At 33.0% G+C, this 15,887-nt stretch overlaps 1 protein-coding gene across 1 annotated transcript in view; it reads right to left on the minus strand.

Moving 5' to 3' along the window:
• Positions 1-1,059: 1,059 nt before the first annotated feature.
• The window catches only part of LOC143065072 (adenylate cyclase type 1-like), an 80,560-nt gene continuing 65,732 nt past the window's right edge, over positions 1,060-15,887 (minus strand). Inside the window, exons 17-21 of the mRNA XM_076238387.1 lie at positions 14,182-14,331; positions 13,347-13,445; positions 8,534-8,654; positions 7,894-8,018; positions 1,060-4,619 (exon numbers count right to left, since the gene is read on the minus strand). Coding sequence (XP_076094502.1) covers positions 1,650-4,619; positions 7,894-8,018; positions 8,534-8,654; positions 13,347-13,445; positions 14,182-14,331 — 3,465 coding nt within the window. The 3' untranslated portion in view covers positions 1,060-1,649. The remainder of the gene's footprint in view (positions 4,620-7,893; positions 8,019-8,533; positions 8,655-13,346; positions 13,446-14,181; positions 14,332-15,887) is intronic.

Below are 15,887 nucleotides of genomic sequence, written 5' to 3' on the forward strand. Positions count from 1 at the left end.
TTAGGTTTCACTCAACTTTATTGTGGTAAATATCGCGCTCCGGAGAAATGAGCCCTCACTTTCTCGCCTTTTACCTTATGTTTCAATGAATTGAATGAGAAGATTTTTGAACATTGACTAATTATTGAATCTAAGATCGACTGCCATGTATATTTTTTTTTATCAGATATGGATGAAACAAGAATTTATTGTAGACGACTGTCCATGCATCCTTCATTGAAAGAATATCTAACATTTGGCGAGTAATTTCAAAGAAAAACGGTTTCAAAAGGAACGATATACATCATTTACTGTAACGTTTCCACAAAACTTCGATTAAAGATTGTCATTTTTGCAGTGTTAAAACCATCACGCTTACAGTTTAAGCTGGTCAAGTAGATTCAGAGGAGGATATCATACAATCTGATTTTGCATTATGTTGCAATGAGAAATATGGGAGACTTATAGTTATGTAGCCATGTTTGCCCCATTATCAACATTAAATAAAGATGGTTTTAAGTCAAAATGACGACGGATCAAGAAGTGATGATAATATATTTTTACCTCGTATGAAAATTTAGGTCGGTCGAGGTATATCTGAAAACCGATGTTTCTTAACACAAATTTCTTTCTATCTTACTGTTCCTCCACTTAGTTATAAGGAATAAGGTTTTTTTTTTTAGGTCAAACACAGTATCATTTTTTTCAATTCAGAGTTGACATTGTTGCGTCAGTCCCAAGTCAATAGCTCCTGGCCTTTGTTCATCTTGCATGGTTTTTTTTTTATTTTGGTTCATTTATATGTTTTGGAGTGTTACGTCCATTTTCGATGAACTAGTACACATTTTTGTGTACGGACCAACTTAGGTCTGTCTCTTGATGCGGGATTTTCTCACTGTGATAGCCTTGGGATGTTTTCTGTTTTTTGATTGGATTATAATTGTCTCTTTGACATATGCCTAGTTTCCAATTTGTTTCCAAATTTACACATCAAATTTACAAAATAATCAAAAACTAAAATAAAATTTAACATACAATAGAAAAAAGGAAGTGGGTTTTTGAAAAAGACAAATCCACAAGTGGAAATTGAACACATATTGTATTGCTTTTATAAATAAATAAGTCATTTTGAAAACATAACTATCACTTGATTATGCACCTTGATTCATAGCAAAACGTTATAGCAAAACAATATCACTAAAAGTGTAGATGATTTTGTTAAAATATAATATGTACATACTTGATGTTAACATTTTTCTGTATTAAACGTACTTATCATCATATTTTCAGATTGCAATTTTAATAAAAATGAAGTAAACATGTCTGTCATGAAAAAAAAAGAATAGACATAGCGCTTTAATTTGTCAACCTAAAAACAATCCCCCAAAAAATAGCATCTTAAAAGTAACCACATCAAATACTCAAAATAGTATTAAATTCTATAATAACATCGGATTATTTTAAATATTCTTTAACAGTTTCATTGCGGAGATAAATATGCCATTTATTCATGTTTTTGTACAGAATTCCAGTTACTCGACACTTCATTTTTATACTTGTGTAACGATTTTTGAACAATCAAGTTTAAACATCTAAAAAATACACACAATCAACACTTAATACTCATCTTAACACTTCAAATGTATTAATTGTTTAACGTTTATACGCATTTACACATCCGTAATTTTTTTAGTCAGTCTCGACAGAGGCATATCTAAACTAAACGAATCACTCACAGTTATATTATCAATGTTAATATCATCGAAATAGTCGATTTCAGTGTCACTAATTGGATCAGGGACAAATAAAATCTCTTCATCACTTGCCATTCCTGGTCGGTAATTGTCATATTCAGATTCATATGCGGCTGACCCCGAATCCATATTAATATTTGGGTCACTTCTAGACATTTCACTGCTGCTAGCTATTGACGAAATACTCAGACTATCAATTCCGAGAGCATTTCTTCCGGCAAGGTATTGTTCAATTTTCTTCGAAAATAGTGGAAGTACCTCCGCATATGCACGACTCATTTTAGGACTACCATAAGTAGACGATGTACATGACGAAGCCCCATCTTCTCTGTCACTTGGTATATAATCTAAGCTTCTACAATAACGAGGTGGCATCGTAAAGTTTCCTCTTCTTTTTACTTGAAAAGGATTTGGTTGGGGCGGTGACTTTCCAAACTCGCTGCCATCGCTATGTTCAGGTGATGAAACATCTTTCGGGCAAGGTCCCTGTTTCTGTTTTGTAATTGCTTGGTTTCGTGTAGCTATTCGCTGTTTCACTGTTTCATTACACACTGGTGGTTTCCCATGTGGAAAACTTTTCCGTGTATTTCGATCAACATGTCGATTTTCATGAATGTTCTTTCCTGGGCGTTCAGGGTACTGTTGACTAAGATACGATTCAAGTTTCGCATTAGGGTGTTCACTAGCCAGTTCCTGAAGTAGTTCAGTAAGTGACGACGAGGCTGTAGTCGAAAGCACTGGGAATTTAGGAGTTGCAGGGCATTTCGGGATTCCGTACAAAACATCACTTGATCTAGACAAGTTTCGATTGAGATGTGATGGCGTGTAATCTGCACTTGCTAAAAAAGCTCTTGTATATAGTTCATTATTTTCATCCGGACTAGATAATTGCTTTACTAATGCTGGTCGAGCGAGTTTCAGTTCTATCGGTTGTAGCAATAATACAGAAGACTGATCACTCATTGGTTTTGAGCTGGTAGATTCCTTGTCATCGTCTGAATGGGGAAGTACAGCAAGTACTTCTTTCCTCTGCTTTTTCGGTGACGTGAAAGTGACTGGACGTAATCTTGGACTTGAATTGCTCCTGCGAATGTCGCTGTACGGTTTAACCTCAACAGTGCGTTCCTTTGTTATATCCGACGGTACCCTTCGAAGTGGTAAAGGTGGTGGCTGTTCTTGATCCGGTGAATTTGAACTTGGCATTATACACATAGACCTTCCATCAATGCTTACGACCAAGGCAGATGTAGGAGTGAGAGTTGATCTGGATGAACAACTGCTTCCCCTTGAACTCTCAGAAACCCGACGTTCATTTGAATGATGTTTAACTGGCGATGTCGGATTAGACGTTTGCTCTACGAAATGTTTGCTCAATTGCTGGTTAGTACTTGATGGAGACATGTGCGGACTTGTCAGTGGTGATGGTGTTTTAGCTACATTGGCGGTGATTGGCTCTCTATATGTTGCAGTCACAAACACATCCTCATTTCCAGAAATTGGTCGTTCTTTTTTCTGTTTTTGTCGACTTAATTTTGGACGATTTGGTTCATCTGGCCTAATTACTTTTCCCAATTCTTTTAAAATGTCATTCATTTTTACTTTTCTTTCTGGTGAAATTTCTGATGTCTCTGTTTGATTACCTGCATCAACTGTTATGGCATGTAATGCAGAGTCATAGTCTCCTTGTGGTCTTTGGTATGGCGCAGCCCTTATCTTATGATGTAATGGTGGCGCAGCGCCCGTTAAAACTAGTGGTGTTGGTCGAATTATTGGAACTGTTGGATTTACAACTTGACAAGGTTTTGTCATTGGTGGACAACTCACAAACGGCTTTGCTACTTCAAATTTAGCTTTTCGAATCGGCTGAATCTGGGCATATTGCGGCGTATTTTGTGATTGTCTGGCCAATGACATGCTATCAATCCGACTTTCTCCATGTGACGAAGACTTTTCAGGTGGAGGTTTATTTGGGCGAGGAGGACTTGACACACCAACTCGTTGTGGGATTTTAGACTGTTTGCTTAACGACCGAGGCTTTGCTGTCTGTAACTGTTCTATTTTGGCAACTTCGCGTTCATTCCCAGTAGATTGTGTTTGTTGTTCAAAGTATGGCATTTCATAACCTGGCACCTCAGAATAATTATCTTCACGAGTAATACCAGAGTTCGAGTCCGATTTCTGTAAATTTTGAAACATTGAGTTTTGTACAGGTGGGCTTGTAGGTGATTTAACATTCATAAAATGTACAGCTGGCAGTTCAGGAGAATCCATCCGTGTATATGTTGATTCGGCTTCTGAAATATGCCCAGATATGCAATGTGATAGAGCATTACTACTAGATTTCCGTGTAATAGCTCGTGGACTATCAGTACTATTTCTTCTTTTCCGATTCAAACTTCCAGGTGGTGTTGGTAAACCCTTCGTACTATCAATAGTAGATTGTCTTTCACTTACAAGTGCAGCATAGCACGGTGGTAATCTTGAATTAGATCTGAATGAGTCATTTCGACCAACATCTTTCGCAGTTGTGCTGTCTTGCGATGACAAGCTAACTGCACTAGGATTTCTTGTTACCCCGTCCCTGCTTCTGTTAGTTCCAGATTGTGGATTGTGGCTTTGTGATGACTCAGCAGATGGTGGTCTCGGCTGGCCTGGTAATTCGGGTAAAGGTCGATTATAGGATGATGAACTTGCTGGGGATCCCGGAGAACTAGGCAGAGTAAGAGAGCTGTTAAATGAACCAACGGATGAAGGACTTTGAACGTTTCCAGTTTTTCTTCCAAGTAAGAAATATGTTAACATTTCACCTTTGCCTTTCACTTTTATTTTGCCTCGGCACTGAAACACGTACTTTAATTTCAGTAAATTATAGACTTCTTCGGTTACCTGAAAAAATAAATGAAAACATACTATAGTTATAAATAAATTGATATTCCTATTTAGGGACATAATGCATAGATTACATTTCATGAGATATAATTGATTGTTATGACAAATAAAAAATCTCAATAACATTTCAATTCAAGAGATTATTAATAATTTTGTTTTATATATCCTGAAAACTGATCAGTTTTGTTGTATTATTTATGTGAAATGGTTCTTGAGAACAAGTTGGCAAAAAAAAAAAACAAAAAAAGGCAAACATCGTCATTTGAGAAACATATCTCTTAAATTAAATCATCTATTGGTCGGTCATATCGATATATTTTATGGCCTTGTATCACTGATCAGTTTTGCCATGAAGTTTCATCATGTCTATAATTATCTTTGCGACAATAAGCAAAAACCAGATGCTCCGCAGGGCGCAGCTTTATACGACCGCAGAGGTTGAACCCTGAACGGTTGGGGCAAGTATGGACACAACATTCAAGCTGGATTCAGCTCTAAATTTGGATTGTGATTAAATAGTTGACACAGCATAGGTTTCTGACACAGAATGAATGTGGTCTAATGAACTTAAAAAAAATGTTTGCCTTTGAGCAATTCACTATGCTGTTGAATATTAATCCTCTCAAAAAAATGTTTGAAGAAATTTTCTTTTTATTTATGAAATCTGAAATGAAAAAAATTGACCCTCCAATTTTTTTTCCACATCCCCCTTTCCCTTATTTCAAAACTGATCTCAATTCAAATTTCTAATGAAGTTTGCAACAATAACTACTCATTTAAATACATCATAAAATATTAAAATGTAAAAAAGTGCTTGTTATCACTGAATGGTAAAGATTGTTTTAATCAATCTGTTGGTAGTAAAAGTGAATATAAATTGTATATTGTATAAAACAATGATTTAAGTTGATTTAACTACTATTCTGGACAAAGAAAGATAACTCCAATTGAAATCCAATTGGAATTTCTTGCTATTGCACAATATTGTGCAATTAGATATTTCTTGCTATTGTGGAATACTGTGCAATTGAAAATATTTGCTATTGCACAATACTGTGCAATTGAAGATTTCTTGCTATTGGACAATACTGTGCAATTGAAGATTTCTTGCTATTGCTGAATACTGTGCAATTGAAAATTTCTTGCTATTGCACAATACTTAATATAATAATTTTGGATCCTGATTTGGACCAACTTGAAAACTGGGCCCATAATCAAAAATCTAAGTACATGTTTAGATTCAGCATATCACAGAGGCCCAATAATTCATTTTTTTGTTAAAATCAAACTTAGTTTAATTTTGGACCCTTTGGACGTTAATGTAAACCAATTTTAAAACGGGACCAAAAATTAAGAATCTACATACACAGTTAGATTTGGCATATCAAAGAACCCTAATTATTCAATTTTTGATGAAATCAAACAAAGTTTAATTTTGGACCCCGATTTGGACCAACTTGAAAACTGGGCTAATAATAAAAAAATCTAAGTACATTTTTAGATTCAGCATATCAAAGAACCCCAAGGATTCAATTTTTGTTAAAATCAAACTAAGTTTAATTTTGGACCCTTTGGACCTTAATGTAGACCAATTTGAAAACGGGACCAAAAATTAAGAATCTACATACACAGTTAGATTCGGCATATCAAAGAACCCCAATTATTCAATTTTTGATAAAATCAAACAAAGTTTAAATCTGGACCCTTTGGGCCCTTTATTCCTAAACTGTTGGAACCAAAACTCCCAAAATCAATACCAACCTTCCTTTTATGGTCATAAACCTTGTGTTTAAATTTCATAGATTTCTATTTACTTATACTAAAGTTATGGTGCGAAAACCAAAAAAAAATGCTTATTTGGGTCCCTTTTTGGCCCCTAATTCCTAAACTGTTGGGACCTAAACTCCCAAAATCAATACCAACCTTCCTTTTGTGGTCATAAACATTGTGTTTAAATTTCATTGATTTCTATTTACTTAAACTAAAGTTATTGTGCATAAACCAAGAATAATGCTTATTTGGGCCCTTATTTGGCCCCTAATTCCTAAACTGTTGGAACCAAAACTCCCAAAATCAATCCCAACCTTTCTTTTGTGGTCATAAACCTTATGTCAAAATTTCATAGATTTCTATTTACTTAAACTAAAGTTATAGTGCGAAAACCAAGAAAATGCTTATTTGGGCCCTTTTTGGCCCCTAATTCCTAAAATGTTGGGACTAAAACACCCAAAATCAATCCCAACCTTCCTTTTGTGGTCATAAACCTTGTGTTAAAATTTCATAGATTTCTATTCACTTTTACTAAAGTTAGAGTGCGAAAACTAAAAGTATTCGGACGACGACGACGACGACGACGACGACGCCAACGTGATAGCAATATACGACGAAAAATTTTTCAAATTTTGCGGTCGTATAAAAACCAACCCAGTAAAACATGTCATAATAGGCTATTACTTTATCATGAGTGATCTGAATCATGCACCTCAAATTTGGTCGACAAACATGAAAACTATAACTTCAGCTTAATAAATTTGATGATGGAAGTGTTTAACGACCTTGACTAGCTTTACAGCCATCGCACGGTCGGTAACAAGTTTCATCCGTCCGAGGCGCTTTTATGGCTAAACCTAAAGAGGAGCGGTCAAAAGTGAAAGCCAATAATGCATAACAACCAAAGCAGTTGAATAACTATTGACCAAAAAAGCACCCCAAATATATCCCAATACATAAAAGTTGAATTTTGCCTGAGGAAGTTGGAACCTTTGTTTCCCGATAACTAATAATTATAAACGAACATTTTATGATAGGTTGGTTATAAATAATGTCATAACTGAACTGAACTGAGGATACCCTCTGCGATTGAAATTCCCCCAGCAGTTGAGTCGATTGACTACTGGAAAAAAAATTAAAACCAGAACACTTTATAAAAATGTCAGGCATTTTTAACGCTTTCCGCGATTAATCTAGATCAGTAACACATCTAGCCGAATATTTGATTATAGGATGTATAAGAATAAGGGTTATCAACTCGGTGAAGATTTTTGGTGGGTTTCGTGTTGTTTATTCTTTAGTTTTCTATGTTGTGTCATGTGTACTATTGTTTGTCTGTTTGTCTTTTTCATTTTTAGCCATGATGTTGTCAGTTATTTTTAGATTTATGAGTTTGACTGTCCCTTTGGTATCTTTCGTCCCTCTTTTACTAATCGATTACTCGTTTGATTTATCGAGCGTTACTCGAGTATCGAACATGGAGCAGTGAAGATGTGTTTACCTGAATAATGTCTGGTTTTCCAGTACTTTCCATTCTACTTGCAACATTGACTGTATTTCCCCAGATATCATACTGTGGTTTTCTGGCTCCTATAACTCCAGCTACCACAGGTCCAATATTAGCACCTACCAAAATTAATCGTTTATTGCATTATTTAACAAGTAATTTTCTACTTCTACACGCACATTCGTGTAATCGTTTTGTATAGAACAGTTTCATGATCATGCAAGCATTTCAAAAACAGTTTAGTTCTAAAACACAGATATACTTAATTTGTTAAAATGCTTATAAATTTATAAAACGTCAAATAATTATTTGTAATTTTATATATATAGCTTTATTTAGAGAGAAAACATGACGCACTTTAAAAAACAAAACAATAACATGCGATTACAATACAATACTATGGTAAGTGTTCATGAATGAATTTTAATTTTATGATTCATTAATATGTACACTAAAATCAGTGATATAAAATTTTAAAAAAAATATCATAGCACGAAATGTGATTTTTCTAGTTTCCATAAAAGAAACCTTCCAAAAGAACTTCAAAGGGAAATTAAAACAAGAAATAAGTAATATAATGCCACGACTGAGCTAATTTTACCTAACACTTTATATAATTGTATAATATACGTACCGACTTTAAGGGCAAAACTGTTGTAGGAATTCTCATTAATTACACGTAATTTTTCCTTCATGGTAAATATAAATTCTATCAGCATTTCCATGTAACTACTCATTGAAACCTCACTGTCAGCCTAAAACGAGAAAATATTTTCTTTTGACAACAATACATATAGAGAATGTGGTATGAGTGCCAATGAGACAACTCTCATCCAAGTCACAATTTGTAGAAGTTAACCATTTTAGGTTGAAGTACGATCTTCAACAAGGCGCATTGAATCACACCGAACAGAAAGCTGTAAAGGGACCAAAAATGACTAGTTCACACCCATTCAAATGGAGAAACTAACAATATTATCTATATAAACATAGGAATAATATGAATTCGAAAATATTAAAAAGTACGATCCATAGTCACTAGACATACAAACAAAGCAATATTCATTAACCAATAGGCTAATACATCAAGGAAACCAATGCAATTATCCTTACAAACTTATTATAAAGAATTTACGTTGATTAAATCACAGCATCAACTGCATTCAATCCGATATTTAGGTTTAATTTTTCATTGGTTTATTCCTACCTTTTTTGCGAATTTTATAAAAGAATTTTCGTTACTTAGTACTTGACTTTGGATACGATTCAGAATGTTGACCCACCAGAAAGGAGGCAAACATTGTCTTGTCATGAAGAAAGATAACTGTCATGTGTCATAAAACGTTCTTATAATGCATCCATCATCTGCATATCTGTCAGCTAACTAAAATAGTCAGTAATGAGTTTTGCAATGTTTTAATTCGATGAAGACGAAACGCGCCTAGTATCTTTATTAATAAGACTTGTATCTTTGAAAACTTTTTAAAAGCTGTAATGGTTGACTACAACTACTACAGGACACCTTTTTATGAATTAAAAGTATTTGTTTATCGCATTGAAACTAGTAAATAAGTTGTGTTAAAATGAAAACCAGGATTTAGAAACTAGAAGCTAAAGCAAGATTGTTGCAAAATGTTTTTAGAATAGAGCAAATATGAAAATGTGAATATGAAATATCGTAACAAGACCTAATTGATATCATTTACAATCAGATGTTTTTTTCTGCTTTCCTTTGTGAGGTATTTATGTGAACATTGTAAATTTAAGGAGATATGATATGACTGCCAACACAACAGCTTCCTAGAAAAGTCTAAATCACGTAAATATAAGCAATATAGGTAAAATATACGACCTTTGATAAGGAGCTAAACCAATGACGTTTCTAAAAATGTGTTTTGGGTAATACGGTTTCCGACAATACAGCGAAAGATTCAATTAGAAGTGGCCACCATGCTATATTTTGTTTAATCAAACTGCTTTCAAAGGAGTTACATGTAATTATTTCATTTCTGTTTACCATGTACAATGAAATTTATTATGACTTGCTATTACGTATGTATCATTGCATGAGTTATGTTCATAATTAAATCATGCTTAATGTAAATGTCTATGAAGTATGCTGTGTATCATAGAGCTAGTGGAGGATATGATATTAAGCAGATGTTAAAAGCATTCCAAGATGAAACAGTGAAACAAGACATAATTGATGTCATTTATAATCAGATGTATGATTTTTCTGTGCACGCAGACTTTAGCTTTCCATGTGGTTTATTTATATGAAAATCATAAACATAAGGAGATGTTATACAATTGATTATGCTATTCATCTGAGTCGAACTCGCATATATATTGCAATTATATTTACAACATGATATTCCATAATGAGAAAAATGTATACCGTAAAGTTAGCAACACAGTATTCTCTAATAAAATTGAGAACGGAAATGGGGAATGTGTCAAAGAGACATCAACCCGAATAAAGAGCAAAATAAACAACAGAAGGCCATTCATTGGCCATCAACAGATCGAGAATGTTTAATAGAAACCTCCTTGAGATGTAAGATATAGCTTATAAATATTAGGTTATGTGTGCACTAATGAAAAGCTAGATATGCCCCTGTGTAACTCAAATTGTAACCACAATATATCATTTTAAATGTCAGCTCTATAGAAACGTCGGAGTGTTCTAACTATTATCTTCCAAAATATTCAGTAGTTTCAGAGTAAAATATTTTTCCAGTCGACAGTTGATTCTATTGATTTCGTTGTTGAAAACTGATATTCAACAGACTAGGGCACTTTGAATTCAAAAACTTGTTCATATGTCCAAATTATTGCTATATATGATTTATATTATTATAATCATATCAATAATTATACAGTGATGACAAATAAGCAGGTAAATCTGATATATTTCTAAAAAGTAAATACAAAAACTTCGAGGAAAGTTTAAAACGGAAAGTCCCTAAAAACAAGAGGCAAAATCAAAATCTTAAACACATCAAAGGAAAGGATAACAACTGTCATATTTTTGACTTGGTACAGATATTTATACTGGCCAGAGAACCACTCAAAATCAATGCAGTTCTTAGGGAACATATTCCCCTTCTTGTACCAACATAAACTGCCTAGAGTTTCTTTTAATTGTTTTTTGTTTTAGAATCGAATGTTTGGCCAACATGCGAACGATTTTAGTGATAGTAAACAAAAGTACTAAGCATACCAGACTAAAAGGTGAATTCAAAAAGAGAGATTCCATAAAATCAAACTAAAGAATCAAACGTACCAATTTATAAACTAGTGAATCAAATAGAATACAACTGAGATGGAACGGTTGGCCGTTATGGAATAACCGTTTCACAAATGATATCGGATATGTTCCTTACGTCGTAACTACAATCCCCTTCCCTTTTATAAATGTAACCTACCGAATAAGACTATTTACCGGATTTGTAATCTCATAAGCAACACGACGGGTGCCACATGGGGAGCAGGATCCGCTTACCCTTCAGGAGCACCTGAGATCACCCCTAGTTTTTTGTGGGGTTCGTGTTGTTTATTCTTTAGTTTCCTATGTTGTGTCATGTGTACTATTGTTTGCCTATTTGTCCTTTTCATTTTTAGCCATGGCGTTGTCAGTTTATTTTCGATTTATAAGTTTGACTGTCCCTCTGGTATCTTTCGTCCCTCTTTTTCAATCAATAGAGGACAAGATTTTGCCAAATGGGGACATACAAATTTATCAGAACAGATGTTTAGTTTTAATAGAAAATACATCACTGCAAAAAGTGAGGTACAAATAACAGCCTTTGTTGTAAAAAACGAGAATATAAAAAAGAAGATGTGGTATTATTGCCATTGAGACAACTCTCCACAAAAGACCAAATGACACAGAAATTAACAACTATCTGTCACCGTACGGCCTTCAACAATAAGTAAAGCCAATATGTTCAATCTGATTAAAAGTCAATAACATTTCATATCAAAAACATTCGTCATACCCGTAATTACAAATATAAAGTAAACCAGGTTACTTGTTTAATAAGCCTACTTAATAAAAAAAAACCGATCAAATTATCATAAGGTCAAATGAAAAAATGTTTACAAGTTTTTGTAAAATGGGTTGCAAATCATGAACTGTACATTGTGTACATCTAAATCACCATTTCTTAAGTGATATCTTTCATTGTTAAAATTATCGAAATGATTGGTTTTTTTTTAATTGATTGACATTTATCTGATTCCAATAACCACCAATTGGAAAATTCGATTTCCATTGCTTATATTAAACAGTTTTCTTTATTCGACCTTCCACCTGTTTTGAAAAGAGTGACATTGACGAGTCTCAATTAGTCAAAATACGCGACTGGAGTACTAAATGAGAATCTTAGTATCGTTGATGACTTTTTGCATCCGTTTTAACGTAATTAAATTGATTATACATAACAGAATTATAAAGCTGTCTTAATGACGACAATGCAAGTTAAAACGACATTAGAAATCATTACAAATACACAAAATATATATGATAAACAAATTATTGTCTGGAAGCTCTTTACTTAAAACAAATATCAGAAGCGTTTCTCTCCACTGTAGAAAACATTCTTCAAATATGACGCCATTCTATATTGAAAGTATAAATTTTAAAGATTGTTTTGAATATACGATTTCAATTATTTTCATTTAAATATTCTCTATTATAACTCTTGCTTAAATAAAATTAGAAAACATAATTAATAGCTCATTAACAATAAATTATTCGAGTTGGAAAATGTTCTTGTGTCCGATTCTGATAGCCCTATTTGAATATAAAACTCACACTCATCAGTGACCATACTGTGACATTCTTCAATCTGATGAATTTATCATAAAAGAGATGATTAAGATACTAAAAAGGACATTGCAAAAGAATGACACTCAAACAACAGTACAAAAGACACAACATAAAATCTTAAGACTAAAGAAAACAAACACCACAAAAAACGATCTCGGGTGCACGGAAGGGTAATTAGATCCTACTCAACTTGCGGCAAAATGTTTTTTTTTTTAAGTATTTAATGCATAATTGATTTAATAATCAACACAATTTGAAAGTGATATGAAAGTTAAAATTCCCATAATATCATACCATGTTGGGTCGTGTTTTATAACAAATATAATCCATCGGTGTAGTGTAATATTCGCGCTTTATAAATAACCATTACAGTGTCAAGAAACGCCATGCTGTCAGTAATAATGATAAAACTCGTCTAAAAGTCCTAATTACTAAAGTTAAGTACATTGGACTTAGAAGTAAAGACAAAAGAGGGGTGAATGATACCAGAGGGACAGTCAAACTCATAGACAGAAAATAAACTGACAACGCCATGGCTAAAAATAAAAAATATTTAGACCTGAACAGTGGCGATAATATCTAAAAATTGGATGACAGTAGCTCAGTATTATACCTGAATTTTCATTTCTGGCATTAGACCAACTGCTCCCATATATGTGCTTCCAATTGTTTTAATCTTGTCGATTGCACGAAATCGTGGTTCGTTAAGAGCCTGAAATAAAACAAACAAAGTTGCATGCATGTACTTTCAAAATTAAAAAAAAAAAACAAAACCTAGAGGCTCAGCTAAAATGTTTGACTAAATGAATTCAATGTAATCAGAAAATTTTCAACCGTTTCCTGGAAAAACGCATAAAAAGGTAAATCATATTAACGTGGAAGATAATGATGATTGTGAAATTGTGACGTTTTTGTAGATTTGTCCTGCTCATAATCGCTGCCATTTTCACATGTTATGGAAATCTCTACCAAGTTTATCACTTGAATTTTTTGATTAATAATATCCTTGTGAGCAGCAACCCTCTAACAAGGAAATACTGTAAACACAAGCTCTTCAATAGAATATCATCTGGGAGATGTATTATCCATATGTAGAAACAAGCGAATTGAAAGATCATAATTTTGAAACTGAAGTTTTTTTTATTTAGTTCAAGTGGCCGAGTGGTTTAGAATGCTGGACACAGTGCACGCTGTGGTGTCTAGATATCCCAATAGCATTAGTTCAAATCCTGGAAGGGACGTTTTTTGCATATTTATTATTGTTGAGCTGATATTGAGAGTGATACTACATATAAATATATAACCCCATTCTTTTCAAATCACTCCATGTAGTTTAAATGAAATTGTTTTTAGTTTTAAGAAGTTTTTCCAAATTTCTACCACTTTTACTATAACTGGTCTTTTGTATTAATTATATTTAATTTTAAAGCATGAATACTTTACAGTACCTCGTCAAAATCGACAATAATTTCATTTAAAACACGTAAACATTCCACTCCTTGATTATTGGCATCAAGTTCGATATAGAAATCAGAAAAGTTTGGAATCGAGGCGAAAAACACACCAACTTTGCTGTAATGCTGACTGTAGAGATCATCCTGAAATATAAAACTTTTAAAATTACTCCAAAAACCTGAAGATGTTATATGACAAACTTTATTTGGTATTGATTATCAAATATATACTGACAATGTGTTAAGCTGGTAGTATTTTTCAACACTCTGCTTGCATGTGAACTAACACAATTTGGTACCCGTGCCATAAAAGATACTAAAACAAATCATAAGTAGAATAGACAAAAAGTTCTACTCAGTTGGTCCGGGACCACAATTGTCGTCCCTTGATTTTCGTTGTTCACGAATATAGTCCCTAGTGTTGACAGTGGGTTACCTGCCAATATTTTTCATACCCCTTCCAAATTTATTTCTCCATGTTTTATGCCTCAAATTGGAAGTAGGGGGTGAAATTACATTGTAAAAAATTTGGGTCCAGAATTTTAAAGGAAAGTAGTGATTTGGTCCAGCTGGAAAAGGTTAAAAATTAGCACTTCGGAAGCTGTCAAAAGATTTCAAGACACCCTAAACATAAAATTGTCCATATTTTGAGTTAGAGCCAATTAAGTTTTCTATAATTTTGATATAATTTGTCCCAAAAGTAGTACAACACACTGTAAAAATTTCATTGAGAAAGCGCAGGTGGGATTTTTTTAATTTTCATTTATGTTCTAAAAGAAATGCACTACGAATTAATTGTGTTCTCGGACCAGTTCGACCTAAATGCTAGAAATTGTCAGTTCACATGATGTTTTGTGAAATAATAAAAGTGTGGTAAACTTATAAACGAATAACCTATGGCTAAACTTTTATTCGCCTGATTGAACTAATCTGATAAATATGGATTAGTAGATAATTTAAAATAACTTTAGTTTTTCAACTTGAACCCTTTAAGTAATATTATATTAAATCCTCGTTTATTTAGTTGTTTATCAATAAAAACAAATTGGATATTAAGCTACAAAACCAAACCACAAAATCAGACATTCAGAGTCATCAAACGATATAACACCACATAAGTCGTCCATATCAAAGTTCTAATATCAAATTGTTGTTTCCGAAACAGAGGATATCTAATTTCCATAATCCTTATATTCCCAAAAATGCAAAAACACAAAGATATAAACGACAAACAAGTACTTTTTAAAATTAAGTAACATATTTCACAAGATTAATTCATCAAGACTTAACATAATACATGAGTATTTGAAATATAACTACACATGCAGACTTAAGTCTTCAAAATCATTTTATGAATAATATTAGGATTTCAAATGAAAAAAGGAATAAGTAAAATGATATAAATATATGAATATTTTCATTTGAAATTAAAAAAAAATGTAATTGACAATTTATCGTAAAAAGCTAAGTGGGAAACATAAATTTTCGACTTATTCCCGGCTAAAGAAATCATTCTTCTTTATCTCAAATTATATTAAGTTATAATAAAGTTAAGAAAACGTTTATAACAATTTATTTCTATCTGTATCCTTGAAATAAAACATTTGTTTAAATAAAAATAAATTGTAGTGACACTGTTTATGAAAATAGATAAAACAAGCCGTCTTCAGAGTGGCTCGTTTGTCATTAATTATACTGTT

The sequence above is a fragment of the Mytilus galloprovincialis genome, chromosome 2 (assembly GCF_965363235.1).
Source record: "Mytilus galloprovincialis chromosome 2, xbMytGall1.hap1.1, whole genome shotgun sequence".
Classification (NCBI taxonomy): domain Eukaryota; kingdom Metazoa; phylum Mollusca; class Bivalvia; order Mytilida; family Mytilidae; genus Mytilus; species Mytilus galloprovincialis.